The sequence below is a fragment of the Motacilla alba genome, chromosome 22 (genome assembly GCF_015832195.1).
Source record: "Motacilla alba alba isolate MOTALB_02 chromosome 22, Motacilla_alba_V1.0_pri, whole genome shotgun sequence".
Classification (NCBI taxonomy): domain Eukaryota; kingdom Metazoa; phylum Chordata; class Aves; order Passeriformes; family Motacillidae; genus Motacilla; species Motacilla alba.
The window spans coordinates 2,616,442-2,641,590 of NC_052037.1; the positions used below are offsets into that span (position 1 = coordinate 2,616,442).

Here is a 25,149-nt window from a genome sequence, read left to right on the forward strand (position 1 = left end):
CAGTGCTGGGGATTTGGGATCATCCCAGTGTTGGGGTTTGGGGTCATCCCATGGATGGGGGTTTGGGGTCATCCCACTGAGGGGATTTGGGATCATCCCATTGCCAGGGATTTGGGATCATCCCACTGAAGGGATTTGGGGTCATCCCACTGCTGGAACTCCCTGCCATTCCCTCAACTCCAGCCACAGAAACCGGAGCAGTTCCCCTCCCAAATCCCCCAAAACCACAGGAAAAAAATCCCCCACAAACCCAAACCCCGTGGCTTGGGGCGCATTTCCCACACCCCAGCGACCCCACACGGAAACCCCATCCCCGTGTGGGGCCGATCCCGTGGGTTCCCCCTCCTTCCCTCCCTCCCCCCGGAGCTCCCGTCATCCTCCGGCCGCGATCGATCCATCGATCGATGGGCGCCTCCCCAGCCCCGCGGGATCGGGATCGGGATCGGGATTGGCGCTTTGGGGTCGCTGGCATGTTGGGAAGAGCGGCTCTGACTCCTGACAGTCCCAACTTCCCCTGACCCCGCAGCCTGATCCCAAATCTCTTTGGGGAGCTCCAGGTGAGTCCAGAAAGGGAAATCTCATTTTTGGGGAAATCTGCTTTTTGGGGAAATCTCATTTTTGGGGTTTCACGGGATCGGGGCTGGTGCTTTGGGGTCGCTGGAAGAGCATTTCAGACTCCTAGGAATCCCACTTTTCCCTGACCCCACAGCCCGATCCCAAATCTCTTTGGGGAGCTCCAGGCAAGTCTGGAAGGGGGAATCTGCTTTTTGGGGAAATCTCATTTTTGGGGTTTCATGGGAATGGGAGCAGCGCTGGGCTTGGCTTTCCCTGCCCGGCTTTCCTGGAATTCCAGCTGGGTTTTCCAGCTCTGATTCCCGCTCTGGGTTGGGTTTTAGGGATTTGGGGTGGGGGGGAAAGCTCTGTGTGGGAAAAATCCCAGATTGTCCGAGCCCGAATCGATCGGGAGCTTCCATTTAACCGTGCCTAACAAAGCCTGGCTTTACCCTGGGGGCTCTTTGTGCTTCCCAGCTCATCCAGATTCCCAAAAAATCCCATTTTTTCCTGGAATTATCCCAGCTGGACGGGTTTGTGCCCCAATCCATCATCTGGGAACCCCGACCCGCCGGGATTTCCTGGGGGTTGGGATCCTTCGTCTTCCAAAAGTTCATTTTTAGAATAAAACTATTCCTGGGGGGCGTTTTGCGGATTTTTCTGCTTTTCCAGCTTCCTAAAAATCCTCAGGGTTGATCCCGGAATGTTTTTGGGAAGCCAAGGCTCGAGGTTGACCTTATCCCTAAAAGTGCCCAGTTTGGGTTTTCCCTGCGGAGGAAAAAGCCTCAATTCCTTTTCTCTCAAATCAATCCCAAATCTTGAAAATCAAATTTAAATCTCAGCCGGGATGGGATCGGAGCTGGACTGGGATTAACTGGACTTGAGCTGGACTGGGATAAACTGGATTTAAATTGGGTTGGGGTAAACCAGACTTGAGTTGGACTGGGATAAACTGGATTTGAGCTGGTTTGGGATAAACTGGATTTGAGTTGGACTGGGATAAACTGGACTAGGATAGCCTGGGTTTAATTTGGACTGGGATAAACTGGATTTAAGCTGGTTTGGGATAGCCTGGGTTTAATTTGGACTGGGATAAACTGGATTAAAACTGGACTAGGATAGCCTGGGTTTAATTTGGACTGGGATAAACTGGATTTGGGCTGGTTTGGGACAGCCTGGGTTTGATTTGGACTGGGATAAACTGGATTTTCCCGGGTCAAAAGGGTCAGGAGTTCCCGCCCTGCCAGCCCCAGCGGCTCCGGCCGTTCCCGAGGTTTTTGGCCGGATTTTGGGGTTTTTCTCCCCAAAAGGGCTGGGAAACGCGGGAACGCTGCTCGGGATCGCCCTCCGAGTGACTTTGGCAGCATCGACCGGGCCGGGAATGGAAACAGCCGCGCCCGGGCAGCCGAGTGTGAAAGGCAATCGCTGGAGCTCGGCTAATTAGGGAGCCGTTAATTAATTCATCCCCAGCATCCCTGGCAGATCCCCACCGGGACCAAAGGGGGAAACGGCTGGAAGAGGAAAGGAAATGTGGGATCAAAGGGGGAAAAATCCCTTTGGGATGTGTGGGGTCAACCTGGAATAACGGGAGATTCCTTCCCGGGGGAAGGATTCCAGAGCGGGGAGCTCCTGGCAGGGGTGCAGAGAGCTTCTTCCCCTCCCAGATCCCATAAAATCCCAGATCCCATAAAATCCCAGATCCCACTCAGATCCCACTCAGATCCCATAAAATCCCATAAAACCCCAGATCCCGCTCAGATCCCAGATCCCGCTCAGATCCCAGATCCCATAAAATCCCAGATCCTGCTCAGATCCCATAAAATCCCAGATCCCATAAAATCCCAGATCCCGCTCAGATCCCAGATCCCGCTCAGATCCCAGATCCCATAAAGCCCGGATCCCGCTCAGATCCCAGATCCCGCTCAGATCCCAGATCCCATAAAGCCCGGATCCCGCTCAGATCCCAGATCCCATAAATTCCCGGATCCCATAAAACCCCAGATCCCATAAAAGCCCAGATCCTGCTCAGATCCCAGATCCCATAAAGCCCGGATCCCGCTCAGAGCCGCTCCCAATCCCCGCAGCTCCCGCGAGCGGCCGGGCCATGCTGGAGGACGAGGACGGGATGAGCGAGCGCGGCCTCGGCGGCTCCCGGAGGAGGTTCGAGGATGAGGAAGGTGAGAGGAATCCCGGGAACGTCCCGGAGATTAAAAAAGAATAAATTATTCAATTATTGCCCCATCCACGTCATTTTCACCTGGAATTTTTCTCCCTTAAAAGTGAATTTTTTATTCCACTTATTGCTCCATCCACTTCATTTTCACCTGGAATTTTTCCCCCAGAAAAATGAATTTTTTCCTGGAATTGTTGCTCCATGTGGATCATTTTCACCTGGAATTTCTCTCCCTAGAAAGTGAATTTTTAATTAAAATTACCGCTCCACCCACTTCATTTCCACCTGGAATTTTTCTCCCACAAAACTGCATTTCTTCCCGCCTTCACCACCCCTCCCCGCATCCTCTCCTCCCCGAAACCCCAATTTTTTTTAACCCCTTCCTCTCCCCACTCCCAGACTACCACTCCATCTACATCGGGGTGCCGGTGCCGCGCGGCTTCCGCAGGAAACGGCGCCGCCGGCGCTCGCCGGGCTCCAGCCGCGAGCGCAGCGGCAGCGAGCGCCACTTCGGGCCCCGCGAGCCCTCGGACACCGACGAGGGCCAGGGCTGGCCCGAGAGCGCCAACGACAACGCCAGCAGGACCAGTGAGTGCCCGCGGCGCCCGAGAATCCCGGCGGCGCTTTCGGGGCACGGCGAGGCGACGCTGCTCTGCCCGGGTTTGCTGGTCCGGTTGGGATGGGGTTGGAGAGGGATTCCTGCTGGGATTGGGGCTCCCCACAACCTTCACACCTTGGTCCTGATGGGCTTTTCCCGTTGAAATGGGGTTTGGAGAGGGATTCCTGCTGGGATTGGGGCTCCCCACAACCTTCACACCTTGTTTCCGATGGGTTTTTCTCGTTGAAATGGGGTTTGGAGTGGTTTTCCTGGGATTGGGGTTTGGGGTTTCCTGGGATTTGGCTGGGATTGGGGTTCCAGACAACTCTGGGGAGTCACACCTTGTTCCCGATGGGTTTTTCCCGTTGAAATGGGGTTTGGTTGGGTTTGGAAGGATTTTCGTGATGGAATTGAGGTTCCAGACAAGCTCCAGGAATCACACCTTGTTTCCTGATGGTTTTTTCCCATTGGAATGGGGTTTGGAGTGGATTTCCTGGCTGGAATTGGGGTTCCAGACAACTTTAGGACATCACACTTTGTCCCGATTGGTTTTTCCCATTGAAATGGGGTTTGGGTTGGGGTTGGATGGGGTTTCCTGCTGGAATTGAGGTTCCAGACAAGCTCCAGGAATCACACCTTGTTCCCGATGGGTTTTTCCCATTAAAATGGGGTTAAAGAGGTTTTCCTGCTGGGATTTGGGATCCAAACAAGCTCCAGGAATCACACCTTGTTCCCGACGAGCTTTTCCCATTGAAATGGGATTTGGATGGGGTTTCCCCGCCGGGATTGGGGTTCCAGACAACTCTGGGGGGGTCACACCGTGTTCCCGCCGGGTTTTGCTGCTCCTCAGGGGGGAAATCTCCTTAGGGCAGATTAACATTTCACAGGGGAGCGCGGCCGCCAGGCCCTTCTTGGGCTGGGATTTTTCCAGCCCCTGTTGGAAATTTGCACTCGGGTTCAAGCCCAGCCGAAGTTTTCCCAGTTTTTTTTTGCACGGGAAGAGTTTTTTTATTCGCTGGCAGCTCCTTCATGCCCTTGCTGGAGGCGGGAGCGGGGGCACATCCCTTCCTTCCTTTTCCCTGATTTTCCCCTTCTTTTCCCTCTTTTTCCCTCTTTTCCCGTCCTTTTTCCCAATTTCTTCTCCTTTTCCTCTCCTTTTCCCTTCCTTTTCCCTTCCTTTTCCCTAATTTTCCCCTCTTTTCCCCTCCTTTCCCCTCCTTTTCCCTTCATTTTTCCCTCTTTTTCCCTCTTTCCCCCTCCTTTTTCCCAATTTCCTCTCCTTTTCCCTGATTTTCCCCCCCTTTTCCCTGCTTCCCCCTCCTTTTCCCCTTCTTTCCCCCTTTTTCCCCCCCTTTCCCCCCTTTTCCCTCCTTTCCCCTCCTTTTCCCTTCATTTTCCCTTCCTTTCCCCCTCTTTTTCCCCCCATTTTCCCTCTTTTCCCCTTCTTTCCCCCCTTTTTCCCCTCTTTTCCCCTCTTCCCCCCCCTTTCCCTCCTCCCCTCACCCCCAAACTCCACTCCCCACCAACCCCAGCCCACTTCGGCGCCTCGACCCCAAAACCTCCTTTCACAGAGAACAAACAAAACCCACCCCAAACCCCCAAACCCCCAAACCCCAAACCCCAAACCCCAAACCCCACACCCCTCATCTCCCTCACCCCTGCACCCTGACCCCCGTTAAAAACCAAAACCTGGATTTTGGGGTCACCTTTCCCACCGGGCCGCGGCCGGGACAGGAAAACCCCGCGGGGAACGCGGATTTTGCCTCTTCCCGCCGCCGTTCCGAGCGCATCCCGGCGCTTTGGTAACTTCCCGTCATGGGAGCCGAGCAGGGAAGGATTTTCTCGCCGTAATCTGCTCCCTAAGCCGCGGAGTTTTAGCTGCGCTGGATAAAGGAGAAAGGGGAAAGGAGAAACTCCGGCCCTCGGCGGCGTTCCGGGAGCGCGCGGCGAAGTTTTGGGGTTAAAGCGGGGAGAAATGGGGGAAGAAATGGAAACAGCTCCAGGTAGGGTTTGGGGTTTTTATTTCCCAGTGCCGTGGTGGGAGGGGGAAAAGATCCCTGGGGGTTTTTTCTGATTTTTTCTCCTGGAAAAGCAACTTCTAAAAGTGCAGAGATCCAAAGCTCGCCCCAAAAATCAAGGGGAGCTCCCGACTCCTGCTGCTCCTCGGTGGAAAAGTTGGATTTTGGAAGGGTCAGAAACACCCCGAAGCTGGGGGTTTGGAGCAAATTCATCCCACGGGATGTGCATCCCACTCTCCTGGGTTTTGGGGCAGTGGGGACTCAGCTGAGGCAGGAGAATGCAGGGAAAAGCTGTGGGGAACCCACAGGGAAATCCAGGGAAAAGCTGTGGGGAACCCACAGGGAAAAGCGGTGGAGAACCCACAGGGAAAAGCTGTGGAAAACCCACAAAAAATCCAGGGAAAAGCTGTGGGGAACCCACGGCAGCCCCAGGGTAAGGCTGGACCTTAAACCCGGCTTAGACCCGGCCTGACTGCAGAGCCCCAGCAGGGCAGCATTCCCTGATTTCCCAATTTTATCCCGGTTCAGTGGGAATTTGGGTTTGGAAAAGGATCCCCGGGCGAGGTTTCGTTGTGGGGTCGGGGTTGGGATGGGAGGGGGTGGCTGCACCTCGGGCAAATGGGATTTAAATCATTCCCGTGCTGTTTCCCGTGGAAATGATCCTAAATATTCCCTGGGAATCCGCCGTGGCTGAAATCCCGGAGTTTCCCCATCCCAAAACCTGATTCAAGGAGATCTGGATCCCCCCCCCCCCAAGGAGTTGATTTTGGGGTGTTTTATGGGATTTGTGTCACTTTCCCCCCTCTCCAACCAGCACCTGCAGCTTCCTGGGGTTTTCCGTGCTGCCTGGAATTCCCAGGAACACAAAAACCCCCGAGCGGGGCGAGCTGGGCGCTCTCCCAGCCGTGGAATCCTTCTCCAGGTGAACAAATCCCAGGAATTTCGGCCACCTCGGGGAGGCAGGGAAGCAAAGCTGGGAGCTGCAAGTTGGATTTATCCCCCACGGTCTGGCAGGAGAAGGAAAAGAAGCCAAAAAAGCTCCTCCTGCAGGAGATGTCTTGGAGGATTTTGGGGTTTCAGGGCCCGAGACCCCAAAATGAGCCCCTGGGGGAGGGTGGGGAAGGAAGGATCCGTTTTTAAAAGAGGGAATTTGGGCAGAGCCGGGAGCAGCAACCCCGAAATCCAGGACAGGAATTCCAAATCCCATTTTTTCCACCGCAGCCCTCACCCAGGACAGGGATTTCCAGCAAAATCCCTTTTTTTTTGTTTGTTTTGTGACTTCCCTCATTAAATTTGGGGGATTTTTGGGAATTTTGGGGTCGGCACGGAGGGTTGACCAGAGTTTCACCCGTTTCATCCCTTTTCCGAGAACAAGCCCGGGCTTAGGGAGCCTGAAACCCTCCAGGCACGGAGCCCGGCCCCAGAATTCCCGGGAATATTCGGAATCACAAGAAGGGATTGATGGGAATGGCGGCAGGGCTGGACCTTGGCAGGCTCCGGGCTCGGCTTAGAGGGGCTTAAGTGGTTTAAGCAGGCTCAGCCTAAAGGGACATCCTCTTCTTCTGGGGCCTGGACTCGTCTGCTTTGTGCAGGAAAAGGGGCAGAATTCCCATTTCCCCCCCCCCGTTTTTCCATGGCAATTTAATTCCCTGATTTTTTAAGTGCTGCATTGCCCGACTTTGTTCTTCCCGGCTTGGAGAAAAAGAGGATTCCCCCCCCCCCCCCAAAAATTCCCATTTTTCCAAGCCTGGATCATTCCAAACACCCCATCCCCATGGATTTCAGGGCTTGGATTCCTCCCCAAATCCACCAAAACCGGGAAGTTTCGCCAGGAAAAAAACCCCCGAGGATGGAGAGGGTTAAGAACAAATCCAACTTTTTATTTTTTTCCTTGGATTTCTTCACCCTCCCGTGGGCACTGGGAATGTGCTGGGATGGAAAAGCCTCGGAGGGCGCCGTGATCCCGAAGCCATTCCCAGATTGCTCCCCAGAAAAAAAAAAAAATGGAATTTTTCCTGCAGGAACGACAGATTTGTGTCGCTCCCCGCTGGGAAAAGGGGGAAATCCCGAGGCTGGAAGGGTTGGGGTGGGATCCCTGGAAAAAGGGGATCTCTGGCAGGGAAAATTTGGGATAAACCTGGAAAGGGAATTCGATGGGAATTGGTTCCTGGAGCTTCATCCCACTCCTCCCTTCCCCAGCATCCCCCAGGGAATTTGGGATGGGATCACTCGGAGTTCCCCCAGTCCCTTCAACCTTTTCCCTCCATTTTTATCCCTTTTTTTGCCACCCCAACCCCCCTTTGGGGCCGTTCCCTGCAGGATTCCATGTTTCCCATGGAATTCCAGCTCTTCTTCCCACAGGGAATTCAGGATGGAGTTCCCCCATTCCCTTAAACCTTTCCCTCCATTTTTATCCCTTTTCTTCTGATCCCAAACCCCCTTTGGGGCCGTCCCATCCCATTTTCCCCCGGAATTCCAGCAGTTTTTCCCCCAGGGAATTCAGGATGGAGTTCCCCCATTCCCTTAAACCTTTTCCCTCCATTTTTATCCCTTTTTATCCCAAAGCCCCTTTGGGGGCATTCCCTGTGGCATCATCCCGTTTTCCATGGAATTCCATCAAACGGAATTTGGGATTGGATCACTTGGAGTTCCCCCAGTCCCTTCAACCTTTTCCCTCCATTTTTATCCCTTTTTTTGCCACCCCAAATCCCTTTGGGGCCGTTCCGTGCAGGATTCCATGTTTCCCATGGAATTCCAGCTCTTCTTCCCACAGGGAATTCAGGATGGAGATTCCCCATTCCCTTAAACCTTTTCCCTCCATTTTTATCCCTTTTTTTCTGATCCCAAACCCCCTCAGGGCCTTTCCCAGCAGGATGGAGTGGGATTTTCCATGGAATTCCAGCACAGGGAATTTGGGATGGGATCACTCGGAGTTCCCCCATTCCCTTCAACCTTTTCCCTCCATTTTTATCCCTTTTTTCCTTATCCCAAACCCCCTTTGGGGCCGTCCCATCCCGTTTTCCCCCGGAATTCCAGCAGTTTTTCCCCGGCAGTGTCGCCGGCCGCGGAACGGCTCCGGTACATCCTGGGGGAGGAGGACGAGCCCCCGAACCCGACGCTGTTCACGGAGATGGACACGCTGCAGCGCGACGGCGACGAGATGGAGTGGAAGGAATCGGCCAGGTCAGCCGCGACTCGGGAATCGGGAAGGGGAAAAATCCCATCCCAAAACGTCCCCGCGGGGGAGAGGGGTCGGGTAGAAAAGGGCATTTCTGGATCAAGGGAATGCTGGAAAAATGGGATTTTGAAAATGGAATATCAGTGTTGGCTTTAGGGGTGTTAGAAAAGGATATTCCTGAACTGGGGAAGTGCTGGATAATGGGATTTTGAAAATGGAATATCAGGGAACGAGTGTTGGTGTTAGGGGTGTTGGATATTCTTGAATTGGGGAAATGCTGGAAAAATGGGATTTTGAAAATGGAATATCAGGGAACGAGTGTTGGTTTTAAGGGTGTTAGAAAAGGGCGTTTCTGAATCAAGGAAATGCTGGAAAAATGGGATTTTGCAAATGGAATATCGGGGAACGAGTGTCAGTTTTAGGGGTGTTGGAAAAGAATATTCCTGAATTGGGGAAATGCTGGAAAAATGGGATTTTGCAAATGGAATTTCAGGGAACGAGTGTCGGTTTTAGGGGTGTTGAATATTCCTGAACTGGGGAAATGCTGGAAAACCAGGATTTTGCAAATGGAATATCAGTGTTGGTTTTAGGGGTGTTGGAAAAGGATATTCCTGGATTGGGGAAATGCTGGAAAACCGGGATTTTCGGAGGGTTTGAAAATGGAATCCCCTTGGTTCCAATCTTGCTCCGACTCCACAGATTCTGTTGGTGGAATCCTCATTTTGCCATAAATCCGTGGTTTTTTCTGCCTTCCCATTCCTTGAAAAGCTTGGAAGGGAAAAAAAAATCAGCATTTTCATTGGGATTTCCATCAGGGAGGGCTGGAGGGGGAAATTCCCAAATTTCTCCTGATTTTTCCAAGTTTGGGACCCTTTATCCTCAGGGGAGCATCTCTGTGGTGGGAGCACCCAAATCCACAACAAACGGGGAAAAAAAGGGAATTTTTTTCTAGGATCACAGAGGTTTTCCACGTCCCAATTCCTGCTCTCCAGCCAGGCTGGGACTCTTTATCCTCAGGGCACCTAAACCCACGAGAAATGGGGGAAAAAAGGGAATTCAGGATGCCGGGAGCAGCGGGAATTCGCTGGAACCTCGGCGAAGGAATCCCGGGATGCCGATGGCGGCCGCTGGAGCCGTGCCCCCAATCCCACAGGGATTCGTGCCCCCAATCCCACACTCCGTCCCGAGCTCCCTAATGACCCAAATTCCTCGGGAAAAGGGGCAGAAGGGAGAGGAAAAGCGACCTAATCGGCTTTGGGGGAGCGGCGGCGGCGCTCGGCGGGAAGCTTGAATTCCATCCCCGGGAAAGAGGAAGGGTTTGGAATGGGATTCTCCAGAGGAATCAGGGATGGGAGGGGTGGGGTGGGCACCAGGGCCAGCTCTTGTGGTTTGGGGTTCTCTTGGGGCGTTCCCGGATGATGTTTTGGGGATTTTTAGTGGGGACACCTGAGGTTTGCTCTGTGCAGCCACCGATCCCATCCTGGCCCTTTCCCATCCTTCCCCCTCAGAGTTTCGGGGCCATCAGCTGTTCCCAGAATCCCTTCTCCAGGATATTCCCAGAATCCCTTCTCCAGGCTGTTCCCAGAATCCCTTCTCCAGGATATTCCCAGAATCCCTTCTGGCTGTTCCCAGAATCCCTTCTCCAGGATATTCCCAGAATCCCTTCTCCTGGCCGTTCCCAGGATCCCTTCTCCTGGATATTCCCAGAATCCCTTCTCCTGGCCATTCCCAGGATCCCTTCTCCTGCTCTGTCCTTCCCACCAGTGGTGCCCGCTCAGATGGGTCACCTTAAACTCCAGGAAGGAAAATCCATGGAAGAAAAGCAGCTTTTGTCCCAAAAAACCAAGAGCCTGAGCCCCATTCCCAGGAATTTGGGAGGAATCATCCTCCCCATTCCAGAAGTTTCTCTGAAGTCTTCACTGTAGGAGGAAGGAAGGGAAGAGCTGAATTCCGAGGGTTTGGAAATCCTCCCATGGTGGGGATGGGGTGTCCAGAGTGGGGTCTGAGCATTCCTGAGGAAATGGGACTTTGGGAATGCTCCGGGATGTTGGGAATGCTCTGGCTGCTCCAGACAGGAGCAGATCCAGGCTCAGGCCAGGTCGTCTCCATGGGAAAAGATTCCAAAAGTCTCAGGAGCGATTTGAGGATGGGGAAATCCATGGATTTGGGTTTCCTGGTGGGACTGGGAGCTTCTCTTCCACTCCAATGTCCCCAAACCTCTCAGGAGCGATTTGAGGATGGGGAAATCCATGGATTTGGGTTTCCTGGTGGGACTGGGAGCTTTCCCTCCCCTCCCCAACCCTGCAAGCAGCACGTTTGGGAATGACTCCACCAGCTCCTCCCTTCCCACCCTGGATAACGAGTCACAACTCTGTGGGATGAAGGAATCCAGGCTTTCCAAGAAGGGAAGTTCCCAGGAAGGAAAAGCCATTCCCAGATCCTCACACCCGCCCCGTCCCGCTCCCGCTCCAGGTGGATCAAGTTCGAAGAGAAGGTGGAGGAAGGCGGCGAGAGGTGGAGCAAACCCCACGTGTCCACGTTGTCCCTGCACAGCCTCTTCGAGCTGCGGACGTGTCTCCAGACGGGAACGGTGCTCCTGGACCTGGACGGATACTCCTTGCCCCAAATTATCGGTAGGAGCTCCTGAAGGTTTTCCCCCCATGTCCTGAAAGGGTGGGAATGGATTGAAACGCCTTTTTTTTTTCCTGGATTTGTCCAGGGATGAGCAAAGGGAGGAGTCGGGAGCCGTCAGGTGCTTCCGGAAATGGTTGTGTTGAGGTTCTTGGGGGGGATCTGGGGGTCACTGCTGAAGCAGCGGATTTCGGGGAGGTTTTGGGGGTCACCCCTGGGTCGCCGTGGCTGGGCGCTTGCAGGTGGTGTCATCGAGGAGCAGATCGAGGACATTTTGGGGGAGTTTTGGGGGTCACCATCGCCAGTTGTTGCAGACGATGTCATCCAGAAGCAGATCGAGGATGGGATGCTCAAGGAGCAGATTTTGGGGTGGTTTTGGGGGTCACCCCTGGGTCACCATGGCTGGGTGCTTGCAGATGATGTCATCGAGGAGCAGATCAAGGACGGGACATTTTGGGGACATTTTGGGGACATTTTGGGGAGGTTTTGGGGTGGTTTTGGGGGTCACCATGGCTGTGTGTTGCAGACAATGTCATTGAGAAGCAGATCAAGGATGGGACATTTTGGGGACATTTTGGGGAGGTTCTGGGGTGTCACCCCTGTGTCACCATGGCCGTGTGTTGCAGATGATGTCATTGAGAAGCAGATTGAGGACGGGACATTTTGGGGACATTTTGGGGAGGTTCTGGGGTGTCACCCCTGGGTCACCATGGCCGTGTGTTGCAGATGATGTCATTGAGAAGCAGATTGAGGACGGGACATTTTGGGGACATTTTGGGGACATTTTGGGGAGGTTTTGGGGGTCACCGTGGCCGTGTGTTGCAGACGATGTCATCGAGAAGCAGATCGAGGACGGGACATTTTGGGGACATTTTGGGGACATTTTGGGGACATTTTGGGGAGGTTTTGGGGGTCACCGTGGCCGTGTGTTGCAGACGATGTCATCGAGAAGCAGATCGAGGACGGGCTGCTGAAGCCGGAGCTGCGGGAGAAGCTCAGCTTCGTCCTCCTGCGCAAGCACCGCCACCAGACCAAGAAGCCGATCCACCGCTCGCTGGCCGACATCGGCAAGTCCGTGTCCTCCAACACCGGTGAGCCCCCGGGGCCGGCCCGCGCCGGGGACACCGCGGGAGGAGGGAGCGAGGACACGGGGGTTTGGGATCGGGAAGGACCCCAGAATTCCGCCCTGGTGGGTTTAGGGGTGAGCGGGAGCTGGGGGACAAGGAGGTGTTGGGGACGGGGACAGCGCTGTGTGACAGGGACACCACTGTGTGACAAGGACAGCGCTGTGTGACAAGGACAGCACGGTGCGAGGGATGTGGCTGTGACAGGGATGGCACTGTGTGACAGGGACAGGGCTGTGTGAGGATGTGACTGTGACAGGGACAGCGCTGTGTGACAAGGACAGCGCTGTGTGACAGGGACAGTGCTGTGTGAGGGATGTGGCTGTGACAGGGATGGCACTGTGTGACAGGGACAGGGCTGTGTGACAGGGACAGCGCTGTGTGACAGGGACAGTGCTGTGTGAGGGATGTGGCTGTGACAGGGATGGCACTGTGTGACAGGGACAGCGCTGTGTGACAGGGACAGCGCTGTGTGAGGGATGTGGCTGTGACAGGGACAGTGCTGTGTGACAGGGACAGGGCTGTGTGACAGGGACAGTGCTGTGTGAGGGATGTGGCTGTGACAGGGATGGCACTGTGTGACAGGGACAGGGCTGTGTGACAGGGACAGCGCTGTGTGAGGGATGTGGCTGTGGCAGGGACAGTGTCACCGTTTGGTGACATCGTTGAGTGATGACATCGTTGTGCAAGGGACAAGATCACGGTGTGATGATAATGTCAATGTACGGTGACGTCATTGTGCACTGACATCGTGTGGTGACATCACCGTGTGGTGGCAATGCCATTGTGTTATGACATCACCACGTGAGGACGATGGCGCTGTGATGACATCAGTGTGATGACGATGGCAATCTGTGATGATGTCACTGTGGGGGACAGTGGCAGAGTGTGATGACATCATTGTGTGATGACAATGGTGCTGTGTGATGATGTCACAGTAGGGGCAGTGCCACCATGTGATGACATCACCATGGGGACAGTGGCGCTGTGCGATAACAACGTCATTGTGTGATGGTGACACCATGGGGATGAGGTCGCTGTGTGACATCAGTGCCATTGAGTGATGACATCACAGTGGGGACAATGACTTTGTGATGATGTCACTGTGGGGTCAGTGGTACTGTGCGATGACATCACAGCAGGGACAATATGTGCTGATGACGTCACCACGTGCCGACGACATCACAGTGTGCCGATGACGTCACTGCGTGCCGATGACGTCACCGCGCCGGCGCCGCGCGAGGACAATGGCGCAGTGTGGGCGCCGGGCTCGGCGCCGGCTTTCCTGGCGCGGCAGCCGCAGACAAATCCGGTCTGGCCGCGGCTGATCCCGCCTTTCCCAGCCCTTACAAAAGGGGATTTGGGTCTGTTCCCGATTGTTCCCGCGGGTTTAGCGGGAGGTCACCCGCAGCAGCCCGGCATCGGTCTCCAGCAGCTCCTGGAGCATCCTGGCATTTCCAACGGGATCCTGCCATGACCTTGCCAACGGGATCCTGTCCCCACATTCCCATGGGATCCTGCCCTGACATTCCCAACAGGATCCTGTCCCAACATTCCCATGGGATCCTGTCCCCACATTCCCATGGGATCCTGTCCCCACATTCCCAACGGGATCCTGCCCCAACACTCCCAATGGGATCCCACCCCCCCATTCCCATGGGATCCTGTCCCCCCATTCCCATGGGATCCCCTCGGGTCTCACCCCTCTCTCTCTCCCCAGCCCGCAGCCCCGCACGGGGCCCGGCTGCCGGCGCCGCCTTCCACCGCTCCACCGAGGACCTGCGGCTGCGGCAGAGCGCCAGCTACGGCCGCCTGCGTGAGTGGGGCACGGCCCAGCACCGCCCCGGCACCTCAGCCTTCCTGGGCACCTCAGCATTCCCTGGGCACCTCAGCCTTCCCTGGGCACCTCAGCCTTCCCTGGGCACCTCAGCATTCCTGGGCACCTCAGTGTTCCTGGGCACCTCAGTGTTCCTGGGGCATCACGGCATTCCTGGGGCACCACACCCTTCCCTGTGGCACCTCAGCCTTCCCTGGGCACCTCAGCATTCCTGGGCACCTCAGTGTTCCTGGGGCATCATGGCATTCCTGGGGCATCACGGCATTCCCTGGGGCACCTCAGCATTCCTGGGGCACCAAATGATTCCCTGGGACACCAAATGATTCCCTGGGACACCAAATTCCCAGCCCCAGGGGCAGAGTGGGAGGTGGAAACGAGGTCCCACCGTGGCTGCCACCCCAGAAGGGCAGCAGGGAATTTGGGATGGGTGAGGGGGCTGGTGTGGGGTGGAGGGAAGCGTTCCTTGCAGATTTAGGGAGGGAATCCTGAAGGATGGCTTGGCTGGGAGAGGGCAGGTGGGAATTCCCAAGCAAACCCGGCTTCCTGTGGCTGGAAGTGCTCCCATTTACAGAGCTTTGGGATCATTGGGGCTGGAGAAGCCCTCCGAGATCATGGAGCACTCCAGTGTCCCCAAGTGCCACATCCAGATGGCTTCTGGACCCTTCCAGGGATGGGGACTCCATCACTGCCCCGTGCCAGCCTTCCCACCCTTTCAGAGGAGGAATTTTCCCTAATTCCCAGCTTTTCACGGCGCTGCTGCCGCTTTGCAAGCCCAGATACCACCACGAACGTTTTATTTCTTGTCACAAGTTCTCCCCACGGGGTTTTCTCCTGGCACCTGGGGTGGCTTTTCCTCACCATTCCCTCCTTTCCCTCCAGGTCACGCCCAGAGCCGGAGCATGAACGACATCTCGGACACGCCGAGCACTGACCAGGTACCCAAAATCCCAAAATCCCAAAACCCTGACGCGATCCCTGCCGGGCTCTGGCGCTGTCGGGTCCATGTGAGCCGTGGCTGGGTCGATACCCGCACAAATTCCTAATTAGGGCAGTTAATTGCTGCATCGATCCCTGCGGGGAAGCTGCCCCAGAGGTGACACCTGCGCTCTCCGCACGGAATTTGGGACGAGCCGGGAGCCCAGATCCATCAGGGTGGGGCAAAAATTCCCTCCAGATCTGCAGGGAGCTGCTTGGAAGCGTGGGAATCCTCAAGGGAGAGGGCGGCAAATCCCACCCGAGCTCTTGGGATGCAGCTCTGGGGGTGAGGGCTGGAATTTGGGGTGGGATCTGCTTTTCCTGAGGGTTTCTCAATGCGAAGCTCAGCCCAGAGGCCACGGGGGGGCTTTTCCTTCTGGGATTGCTTTTAGGGGGGAGCTGGGAGGCAGCTCCCGGCTTGGGGGTGGGATGGAGCAGTGGGGTTTTGTCCCCTTCCCATCCCAGCCTCTCTTTCTGGGAACGGTTGGTTCCTTGGATGAGCTTTGCTTGGTTTCTGTTCCTGATTTCACCGTAAACCGAAGGCAGAATGGGTTTTTAGGGAATGGGATGGGATGGGATGGAATGGGATGGGAGAACAGCTTGCTTTGGGTTTTTAGGGAATGGGATGGGAGAACAGCTTGCTTTGGGTTTTTAGGGAATGGGATGGGAGAACAGCTTGCTTTGGGTTTTTAGAGAATGGGGTGGGAGAACAATTTGCTTTTCCCCCGGGATGTCCTCGCTGGGCTCACCTGGGGTGATGCACTTCAGGGCAAGCCCAAACACACTAAACAGTGTTTTATTTCATGGATGGAAATCCACGTTCTGCTGGGAGCCACGGGACAGGGACATCTCCCACAATGACTCCATCCGGTGCCCAGTCAGGAACCCCAAACATCCCCTCCAGCAATGGGGTTCGGAGGGTTAATCCCAAAATATGCAAAGCATTTAGGTTTAATCACCCTATTAGGCCCACTACAAAGGGACTTTTTAAGTGTTACACGAAGCTTAGTGGCCACTGGTAACTCCTGCTCTTATTCCGAGCAGAACTGGGGGAGTTGCTTTATTATTATTATGATTTTTTTGTTGTTGTTGTTTTTTTTTTTCCATTTGGATTTAGAAGATTAGGACGGGGCGAGGCGGCTGCCCGGCTCACATGCCTCCCCTCATGCTGCCATATAGATTATCATAACTCCCTGCCCGGCTGGCTATTGAACCCTTTTAGGCTGTAATGAAAAGAGCTGCAGGGGAGAAGAGACCTGGGGAATAAATCCATGGATGAGGTTTTCCTCCTCCCATTGTTTGTTCCAGCTCCCGGAACGGGGCTGGGGAGGAACGAGGCACAGAAACCTCCCCCGTGCGGGGCTTGGGGGGGTTCTGTGCCATGCAGGGCTGCAAAGAAACTCTAAAAATGTTCCTGGCTCACTGCAGCACCCCTGGGGTTGGCTCAGGTTTTCCACAGGGGGAGTTTTCCTTGCGGAGAGCCCAGGAGAGCAAAAGCAAACGTTGGTTGGGTTGTGGAGCTCTGGCGGTGCAATCTAGTCTTGATTTTACCCACGTTTCTGAAGAAATTTGGCTTTTTTCCCTGGCTGATTCCCGGCTGTGGCTCCTCAGTTCCCACCTCTGGGGAGTCCTGGGACAACCAGAGGTGAAATCTCGGAGCCTGAGGCTCCAACTTTGGTGGGGAAAAAAAAAAAGGGGAAAACCCAAATTTTGGGCGACCGCTCCCTTCCTCGACCTTGTCTTTGCCACCAGCTGAAGAACAAGTTCATCAAGAAGATCCCCAAGGACGCCGAGGCCTCCAACGTGCTGGTGGGGGAGGTGGAGTTCCTGGAGAAGCCCTTTGTGGCCTTCGTGCGGCTGCTCCAGGCCACCATGCTGGGGGGCGTGACGGAGGTGCCCGTCCCCACCAGGTGAGCGCCGTCCCCCGGGCGCGTCCTGCGGGGCCCGGTGGCACCTCAGCTCCGAGGAGGCCGACACGGAGCCCTTCCCTCCCCAGATTCCTCTTCATTCTCCTCGGCCCGCCGGGAAAAGCCAAGTCCTACAACGAGATCGGCAGGGCCATCGCCACTCTCATGGTGGACGATGTGAGTGGAGGCCACCCCAGCCCTCCTTCGGGACCCCCCGGCTCTGAACCCAGCAAAAAAAGCAATTTCCACCCCAAAAACTGAGACTGGAACCCCCAGGAGGGCGTGGGGCTGGAGGCTGACCCCTGTCCCGTGTCCACCCCCAGCTCTTCAGCGACGTTGCCTACAAAGCCCGGGACAGGGAGGACCTGATCGCCGGCATCGACGAGTTCCTGGACGAGGTCATCGTCCTCCCGCCCGGCGAGTGGGACCCCAACATCCGGATTGAGCCTCCCAAAAAAGTGCCCTCAGCTGAGAAAAGGTGGGTGGGGCTGGACCAGCCTGTGGCCGCTCCTGCGTGCAGTTCTGGGGGGGTAAGAGCCTTGCTTGGCTTCATCCCTGGAGTAACTTCTCCAGATGTTCCAGAAGCGCTGGGTGTGCAGCAGGGTTTGATCCCAGCTCGGGTCAGAGCCGTTTCCACTCTCCTGGGACAACTTTTACTGGGAGGTGACCCTGCCCAGGCCAGGAGCTGAAGTGGATGATCCTTGAGACCCCTCCCAACCCAACCCAACCCAACCCAACCCAACCCAACCCAACCCAACCCAACCCAACCCAACCCAACCCAACCCAAGGCATGGCTCCACAAATTGAGCAAACCCAACTCTGGATCTGGCCAAATTCGGCCCAAAACCCAAGCTCAGTGCAGGCTCAGAGATCCACCACGGCCTTGGCCATGCTCCTCACACCAGGGCTGATCCGGCAGTGCCCATCCAGCGGTGCCAATCTGGCAGTGCCAATGTGGCGGTGTCCATCCGGTGGCGCCAATCCAGCGGTGTTGATCCGGTGGCACCAATGTGGCAGTGCTGATGTGGCAGTGCCGATCCAACGGCGCCAATCCGGCAGTGCCCATCTGGTGGTGCCCATCCGGTGGTGCCGATCCGGCGGTTCTGATCCGGTGGCACCAATGTGGCAGTGCTGATGCGGCAGTGCCAATCCAACGGCGCCCGTGTGGCGGTGCTGATCCGCGGTGCCCATCCGGTGTCCCGCAGGAAGTCGGTGTTCTCGCTGAACGAGGTGGGGCAGATGAACGGCGCGGCCGGCGGGGCGGGCGCCGGGGGCGGCGGCGGCGGCGGCAGCGACGATGGGGAGATGCCTGAAGTCCACGAGATTGGGGAGGAGCTGGCCTGGACCGGCAGGTGAGCCAGGAGCCACCCCCAAAATCCTCCAGAATGAGCCAGGATCCATCAGCGGCTCCTGTGGGCTCATCCTGGGGTGTCCTGGGGCACCGAGGGGTGGAATCCTGGCGGGACGGGGCTTTTGTCAGCACCAGGTCTATTTTTGTGTCTGTATATAAATTGTGTTTCTGTATGGATGTTTATAACTCTCCCAGCTGGCCAGAGCAGCTGTGGATCCCCCGAAGTGTCCGAGGCCAGCTTGGATGGGGCTTGGAGCAGCCTGCGACGGTGGGGGGTGTCCCTGGGTGGGACTTGGGGGGGTTTTAGGGCAAATCCCAACCCAAACCATTCCAGGATTCTGGGATACTTGAGCTTCTCTACTCTGGAACCAATCTGGGAATGTTCCCCTGGAGAAGGATCCAGGGAGAGCTTCCAGCACATTCCAGGGCCTGAAGGAGCTCCAGGGGAGCTGGAGAGGGACTGGGGACAGGGGATGGAGGGACAGGACACAGGGAATGGCTTCCCAGTGCCAGAGGGCAGGGATGGATGGGATTTTGGGCAGGAATTCCTGGCTGGGAGGGTGGGGAGGGGCTGGGATGGAATTCCCGGAGGAGCTGGGGCTGCCCTGGATCCCTGGCAGTGCCCAAGGCCAGGCTGGAGCAGCGGGAGGAGTCCCTGCCATGGCAGGGGTGGGATGGAATGGGATTCAAGGTCCCTCCCAACCCAAACCTCTCCAGCACTCCACGATTCTGTTTTGCTGGAAGTCACCGGGTGTCGGTGTCACCTTGGCCGTGTCTCTGCAGGTTTTGTGGTGGCCTCTACCTGGATATCAAGAGGAAGCTGCCCTGGTTCCCGAGCGACTTCTACGAAGGTTTCCATATCCAGTCCATCTCCGCCATCCTCTTCATCTACCTGGGCTGCATCACCAACGCCATCACCTTCGGGGGGCTGCTGGGGGACGCCACCGATAACTACCAGGTGTGGCCCAGGTGTCACCGGCCTGGGGACAAGCAGGGATGGGAGCAGTGGTCTGGGATCCATGGGATCGGGATGGATGGGATGGATTTTACCCTACTCGTGCCATGCCAAGCTTCTGGGGATGGACATTCTCTGCCAGGTGGGACCGGCAGCCCCGGAGCTCTGGGATCCCTCCATGGCAGTGCCGGGAGCCATGGGACACGGTCCCAACCATCCCTCAGCCCCGGGGGCTCTGTGGGGACGTGGCGTGGCCTGGCACGCCCGTGACGCCCCCTCTGCTCCGTCCCCAGGGGGTCATGGAGAGCTTCCTGGGCACGGCCATGGCCGGCTCCATGTTCTGCCTCTTCGCCGGGCAGCCCCTCATCATCCTCAGCAGCACCGGCCCCATCCTCATCTTCGAGAAGCTGCTCTTCGACTTCAGCAAGTGAGTGCTGGGCCAGCCCAGGGGACACCGGGGCCTGTCCCCACGGGGGTGGGACGTGTCCCCAGCCCCCAGCTGATCTCACAGGGCCACGGGTCCCCTCTTCCAGAGGCAACGGGATCGACTACATGGAATTCCGCCTGTGGATCGGGCTGCACTCGGCCCTGCAGTGCCTTATCCTGGTGGCCACCGACGCCAGCTTCATCATAAAGTACATCACGCGCTTCACCGAGGAGGGCTTCTCCACCCTCATCAGCTTCATCTTCATCTACGACGCCATCAAGAAGATGATCGGGGCCTTCAAGTACTACCCCATCAACTCCGACTTCAAGCCCGACTACGTGACCATGTACAAGTGCGAGTGCGTGGCCCCCGACCCAGGTGAGTTCACCCCGGGGCCGCCCGGGCAGCAGCCGGGGGTGGGAGGGTCCTGGCGTGGATGAATCCCGGCCCGGGACGTGGGAGGAGGCAGCTGCCTGGGCTGCGGAGACCTGGAGCTCATCATCCTCCCCCGAGGGGGTTGTGGAGATGGAGGAAGAGCCTTGTCCCCCTTGGATGAACTTCCCGGGACTCAGCGGACGGAGAGTTCGGATCTCAGCCTGGAGCAGCCAGTCCTGCATGGATAAGGAGGGATTATGGAAGAAAGAAAAGGACATTTTGGGTGCTTCCAGCCTGCTGCTGATGGAAACTGAATCTCCAGGAAACGGCTGGAGTGGTTCTGTGCTCTGCGGGGTCTGGGACACCCCGGGATGTCCCAGCTGGGTGTGGAAACCTCCATGGACCGTTCTTCCTCCTTTGTCCACTCCTTTTCCAGAAGGAGAGGCCATCCGGCTCTGAGCTGAAGGCCCTTCCATGGTTTTGCTCTTGGGTAGACCCCCTGGATGATCCCAGATCCGAACTGTGGAGCTCGGGCGCTCCTGGAAGGGAGCGGAGATGGCTTCAGGTGAGCGGCTGCTCTCCGAGGAGCTGAATTTGTGTCAAAAATCCAAATTTTGGGGAGCACCAGCTGCAGCCAGAGGAGACTGGCAGTGGGTGGAGGTGAAGGTGGAGGAAGATGAAGGTGGATGAAGGTCACAGTGGATGAAGATGACGATGGGTGAAGGTCACAGTAGATGAAGATGATGGTGGATGAAGACGGTGGATGAAGGTCGCAGTGGATGAAAATGATGATGGATGAAGATGATGGTGGATGAAGGTCACAGTGGATGAAGATGGTGGTGGATGAAGGTGATGGTGAAGTTCTGCCTGTCTCCTTCCTTCAAGAGAAGCACCCAAGGCCCTCCACCCAACGCATTCCCAGCGCATCTGCCACTCCAAGGAGAGCTCCCCCGCCGTGGCAATCGCAGCCATCGGGTTGAAATTCACATTTTTCCTCAATTCCTGCTTATCCATCCCTCCGTGAGCACCGCGATCCCACTGGGAACCGAGACCCCGGAGCAGCAGCAGAACCGACCCAATTCCCGCCCCAAACCCGAGCCGCAGAGAGCGAAGCCGGAACCCCCAGAGCCGGAATTCCCGGATGGAGCCGTGAGCACCCCTGGGAGGAGCCTTCAGCCTCCAGGGAGGTCTCCCCCTTCTCCAAGCCCCCACCCCGAGCAGCCCAGAGGCGCCCACACCCCAATCCCTGACCCCACTCCTCGCCCTGGCTGCCCGAGGCAGCCGTGTCCAGGCTGGATTTAAAATCCCTCTAGAAATGATGTTTATTCCCCGCTCCACCCTTAACTTTTTTTTTTTTTTTAATTCCCTTTTTTTTTTTTCCATCCCTGCTGATTTTTGATTATTGTAACTGATTTGTCCCGTATTTGTCTCTGCTGCACACATCAATTGGGGCTGATTTCAATCTCAAGTGAGTATCGCCTTCTAAATATTAAAACTATTTTAATATTTGATACTCTCCCCCCACGGGGGGGTTCCCTTGTTATTTTTTTTCCCCCCATGTATTTGACTTTTCTCTCTCTCTGAAAAGGTTTGTGTCGAGCCCTCAGGGCTCCTCTCTTTAACCCCTCTGGTGCCGTGCTGCCCTTTAAAGGCGTAGAAACCCCAAAATAGGGTTTGTGGCCAAAGAAAAGGTTGAGGACGAGAGAAATGAGAACAAAGCCGATGTTTTTAGGCCCGGGCTCTCTATCCTAACCCAGCCTCTCCTTCATTAATCCCCGGCGCCGGGGCTGGAGGCGGCGGCTGAAATTCCCGCTCGGCGAAGAGGATGGAAGAGGGGGGCGGCAAAGCCGTCCCGGAATTCCCGAATTCCCTCTTTTAGGGGCACCCCGAGACATGCCGGGGGTGCTCCCGGAGCTGCGGAGCTGCGTCGCCTGAAGAGCCGAGGAGGAGAAGGTGCCGGGGTCTCGAAAAGATGGAATTTTGCACCGATGACACCAAAACACCCCCAAACGATTAAAAAAAAAAGAATAATAATTTTAAAAAAGGCAAATTGGGCGTGATTTGGGTGCCCCCTCTCCAAAATAAAATATAAAACCACCCCAGGCTGTTTTTCCCAGCCTTCCACCCCGGTGGTTTGAAGTCCACCCCACTCCTGGAGGCTTCCCTGGGAAGCTCCCGGAAGTTTTAGGAACTGGGAAGCTCCTAAAAAATCCCCTCTGGCCCGGCCCTCGCCAGCCCCGCAGGGAGAAGCCGCCGCGGGAGCCGCCGCGTCCTCCCCGGCACGTGGGATTAATCAGGGAGAAGTTAGAAAAGGGGGATTTCCCCCCAAAATCCCGGGACGCCGATCCCCGCCGGGCTCAGCAGGCAAAGCCCAGCTGGGGTTTAGCCCCAAAAGTTTGGGTTTAGCCCCAAAACCTCAATAACCGACTCCTTTCCCGCAGCCAACGCGACCTTGTTCGATGCTTCAGCTCCAGTGGCACCAAACACCACTAACGTGTCTCTGGTAAGGCTCTGCTCATCCCAGGGGAAATTTGGGATCAGGGAGGGAGGATCCGGGGGGTTCCAGCCCCCAGGAGTGGGATGAGCGAGGGGAACTCAAATTTCACCAAATCCACGCTTTTCCCCCCCCGAATTTGTATCAGCTCTGCGGTTTTGGGTATCCCCAAAACTCTGGAAATTCGCCTTTCCCTGAGTGCTGAAACGGCTCAAACTGCTCTATTTGGGGTTTGAGCAGGAAATTTATGGGTTTTTGCAAGCTGCAGTTGCTAAAAATGCTGGCTTTGCTCAATTCAGTTGTGAAATTTCCCTTTTCTTGCACAATGGGATCCTAAAAGTACAAATTCGGGGGTTTGGACAGGAAATTTCCCTTTTCCTGCACAATGGGATCCTAAAAGTACAAATTTGGGGGTTTGGACAGGAAATTTCCCTTTCTTTCTGTGCAGCACCTTAAAACCGCCAGTTTTGCTGGATTTGGGTTGAAATCTCCCTTTCCCCACACTCCACAATAATTCCAGATTTTGCTAATTTTGCTTTTCTCGGGTTTCTCGCCAGTCCAATGCTCTCAACCTCACAGCTCTGGACTGGACCCAGCTGAGTAAGAAGGAATGTCTCAAGTACGGCGGCAGCTTAGTGGGAAAATCCTGTAAATTTGTGCCCGACCTGGCCCTCATGTCCTTCATCCTCTTCTTCGGCACCTACTCCATGACCCTGACCCTGAAAAAATTCAAATTCAGCCGCTACTTCCCCACCAAGGTAAGGAAAGAACCAAATTCTGCCAGGTCCTGTCCCAAAAATGAGGGGAAACGGGAGCTGCCGGGAGGTTTGGGTGGAGGCAGAGAACTCCAGGAAAAGAAATCCCTGTTTTTAGGAGGATTTGGCCACGATTGGGGTCCTCCCTGAGGTTTCAGACCCTGATTTTTGGAATTCTGTGAGGTTTTTATGGCATCCTCCTCTCCAAAGTGGAGTTGGGTTAATGGGTGGACAATTAATGAACAAGAATTTGTGGGATCGTGGATGAAGAATGGATGAGGAATTTGTGGGATCATGGATGAGGAATCTGTGGGATCATGGATGAGGATTGGGTGGGATCATGAATGAGGAATGGATGAGGATTGGGTGGGATCATGGATGAGGAATTTGTGGGATGATGGATGAGGAATTTGTGGGATCATGGATGAGGATTGGGCGGGATGATCCCAGAGTGGTCACCAGCCCAGAGTCCCATGGACATCAGTGACCAGTGGTGTCCAGAGCTCCCCGTCAGGGCTAACAGGGTTAATTAATGTGCTCATTAACGATGGAAACCAAGGCTCAAGGGTTCCTTTGGAGGTTTGCAGGTGACACCAAGGGACAACCCCAGAGGATGGGGACATCCACAGAGACCTGGACAAGCTCCCTTGCCACCCCATTAATCCCCTTCCCACCCCACTAATTCCCCTTCCCGCCCCGTTAATCCCCTTCCCACCCCACTAATTCCCCTTCCCACCCCATTAATCCCCTTCCCACCCCACTAATTCCCCTTCCCACCCCGTTAATCCCCTTCCCACCCCCCGTTAATCCCCTTTCCAACCCCGTTTCCCTGTCTTGCCTCCAGGTCAGGGCTTTCATTGCTGATTTTTCCAATGTCTTCTCCATCCTGCTCTTCTGTGGAGTGGACGCCTGTTTCGGACTGGACACCCCCAAACTCCACATCCCCAGTATCATCAAGGTTCGGCCTCCTCTCCTCTCCCACGCTCTTTTTCCAGGTTCTTTTGGGAATCTCGCAGCTCCAGGCACTGTCTTAAAACCTACTTCGACTTTTCTAACAACATTCTAATTTTCTGACTTTCTTTCCTCTCTTTTTTGTTGTTTTTCCTCCTTTTCTTTGGTTGTTTTTCCTATTTTTTTTGTTTTCCCTCCTTTTTTTTTTATTTTCCTCCCTTTTTTTGTCGTTTTCCCCCCCCCCTTTTTTGCTGGCTTCCCTCCATTTTCCCCCATTTTTCCTCCCTTTTTGCCATTTCTCCCCCCGTTCTCTCTCTGCCCCGCTGCCGGCAGCTCCGTAAGCTCATTAGCGATTTCTCCATCTTTATGTCCATCCTAATGTTTGTGGGGCTGGATGTGCTCTTTGGACTCAACACCCCAAAGCTCCAAGTGCCTACCGACTTCAAGGTAAAAACCCCAAATTCTACAAAACCCCATTCCAGAAGGATTTCTCCTCCCCCCATCCAGGGGGTGACTGGGATCCCAGTGAGGAACCCAAATGGAAATCCCAGTGAGGATCTCAATGGAAATTCCAACAAGGATCACAATGGGGATCCAAATGGAAATCCCAATAAGGATCACAATGGGGATCCCAATGTGGACCCCAGTGAGGACCCCAATGGCAATTCCAACAAGGATCACAATGGGAGTCCCAATGGAAATGCCAAGGGGGGGGTCTCAATGAGGACCCCAGTAGAAACCCCAACGAGGATCCCAATGGAATTTCCAATAAGGATCCCCATTGAGATCCCACGGGGATCCCTGTATAAATGCCAGTGGGGGTCCCAATGAGGATCCCAGTCAAGATC

The 25,149-nt window shown here is 55.5% G+C and overlaps 1 protein-coding gene across 6 annotated transcripts in view; it reads left to right on the forward strand.

The window, feature by feature from the left end:
• Positions 1–25,149, forward strand: part of SLC4A5 (solute carrier family 4 member 5) — a 32,631-nt gene that overhangs the window by 1,096 nt on the left and 6,386 nt on the right. For 2 of the 6 annotated variants that reach the window (XM_038160337.1, XM_038160339.1), the window contains exons 1-18: positions 407–557; positions 2,637–2,729; positions 3,125–3,313; positions 8,395–8,524; positions 10,992–11,152; positions 12,086–12,241; positions 13,995–14,090; positions 14,991–15,046; positions 16,839–16,996; positions 17,083–17,170; positions 17,317–17,471; positions 18,199–18,345; positions 19,128–19,302; positions 19,593–19,726; positions 19,833–20,104; positions 22,543–22,604; positions 23,153–23,353; positions 24,195–24,308. In XM_038160337.1, the coding sequence (XP_038016265.1) occupies positions 2,657–2,729; positions 3,125–3,313; positions 8,395–8,524; positions 10,992–11,152; positions 12,086–12,241; positions 13,995–14,090; positions 14,991–15,046; positions 16,839–16,996; positions 17,083–17,170; positions 17,317–17,471; positions 18,199–18,345; positions 19,128–19,302; positions 19,593–19,726; positions 19,833–20,104; positions 22,543–22,604; positions 23,153–23,353; positions 24,195–24,308 (2,367 nt within the window). In that variant the 5' untranslated portion in view covers positions 407–557; positions 2,637–2,656. Of the gene's footprint in view, positions 1–406; positions 558–2,636; positions 2,730–3,124; positions 3,314–5,076; positions 5,327–8,394; positions 8,525–10,991; positions 11,153–12,085; positions 12,242–13,994; positions 14,091–14,990; positions 15,047–16,838; positions 16,997–17,082; positions 17,171–17,316; positions 17,472–18,198; positions 18,346–19,127; positions 19,303–19,592; positions 19,727–19,832; positions 20,105–22,542; positions 22,605–23,152; positions 23,354–24,194; positions 24,309–24,634; positions 24,749–25,149 lie in introns of those variants that run through there. The other 4 variants (XM_038160335.1, XM_038160338.1, XM_038160336.1 and 1 more) reach the window with 3 other exon arrangements.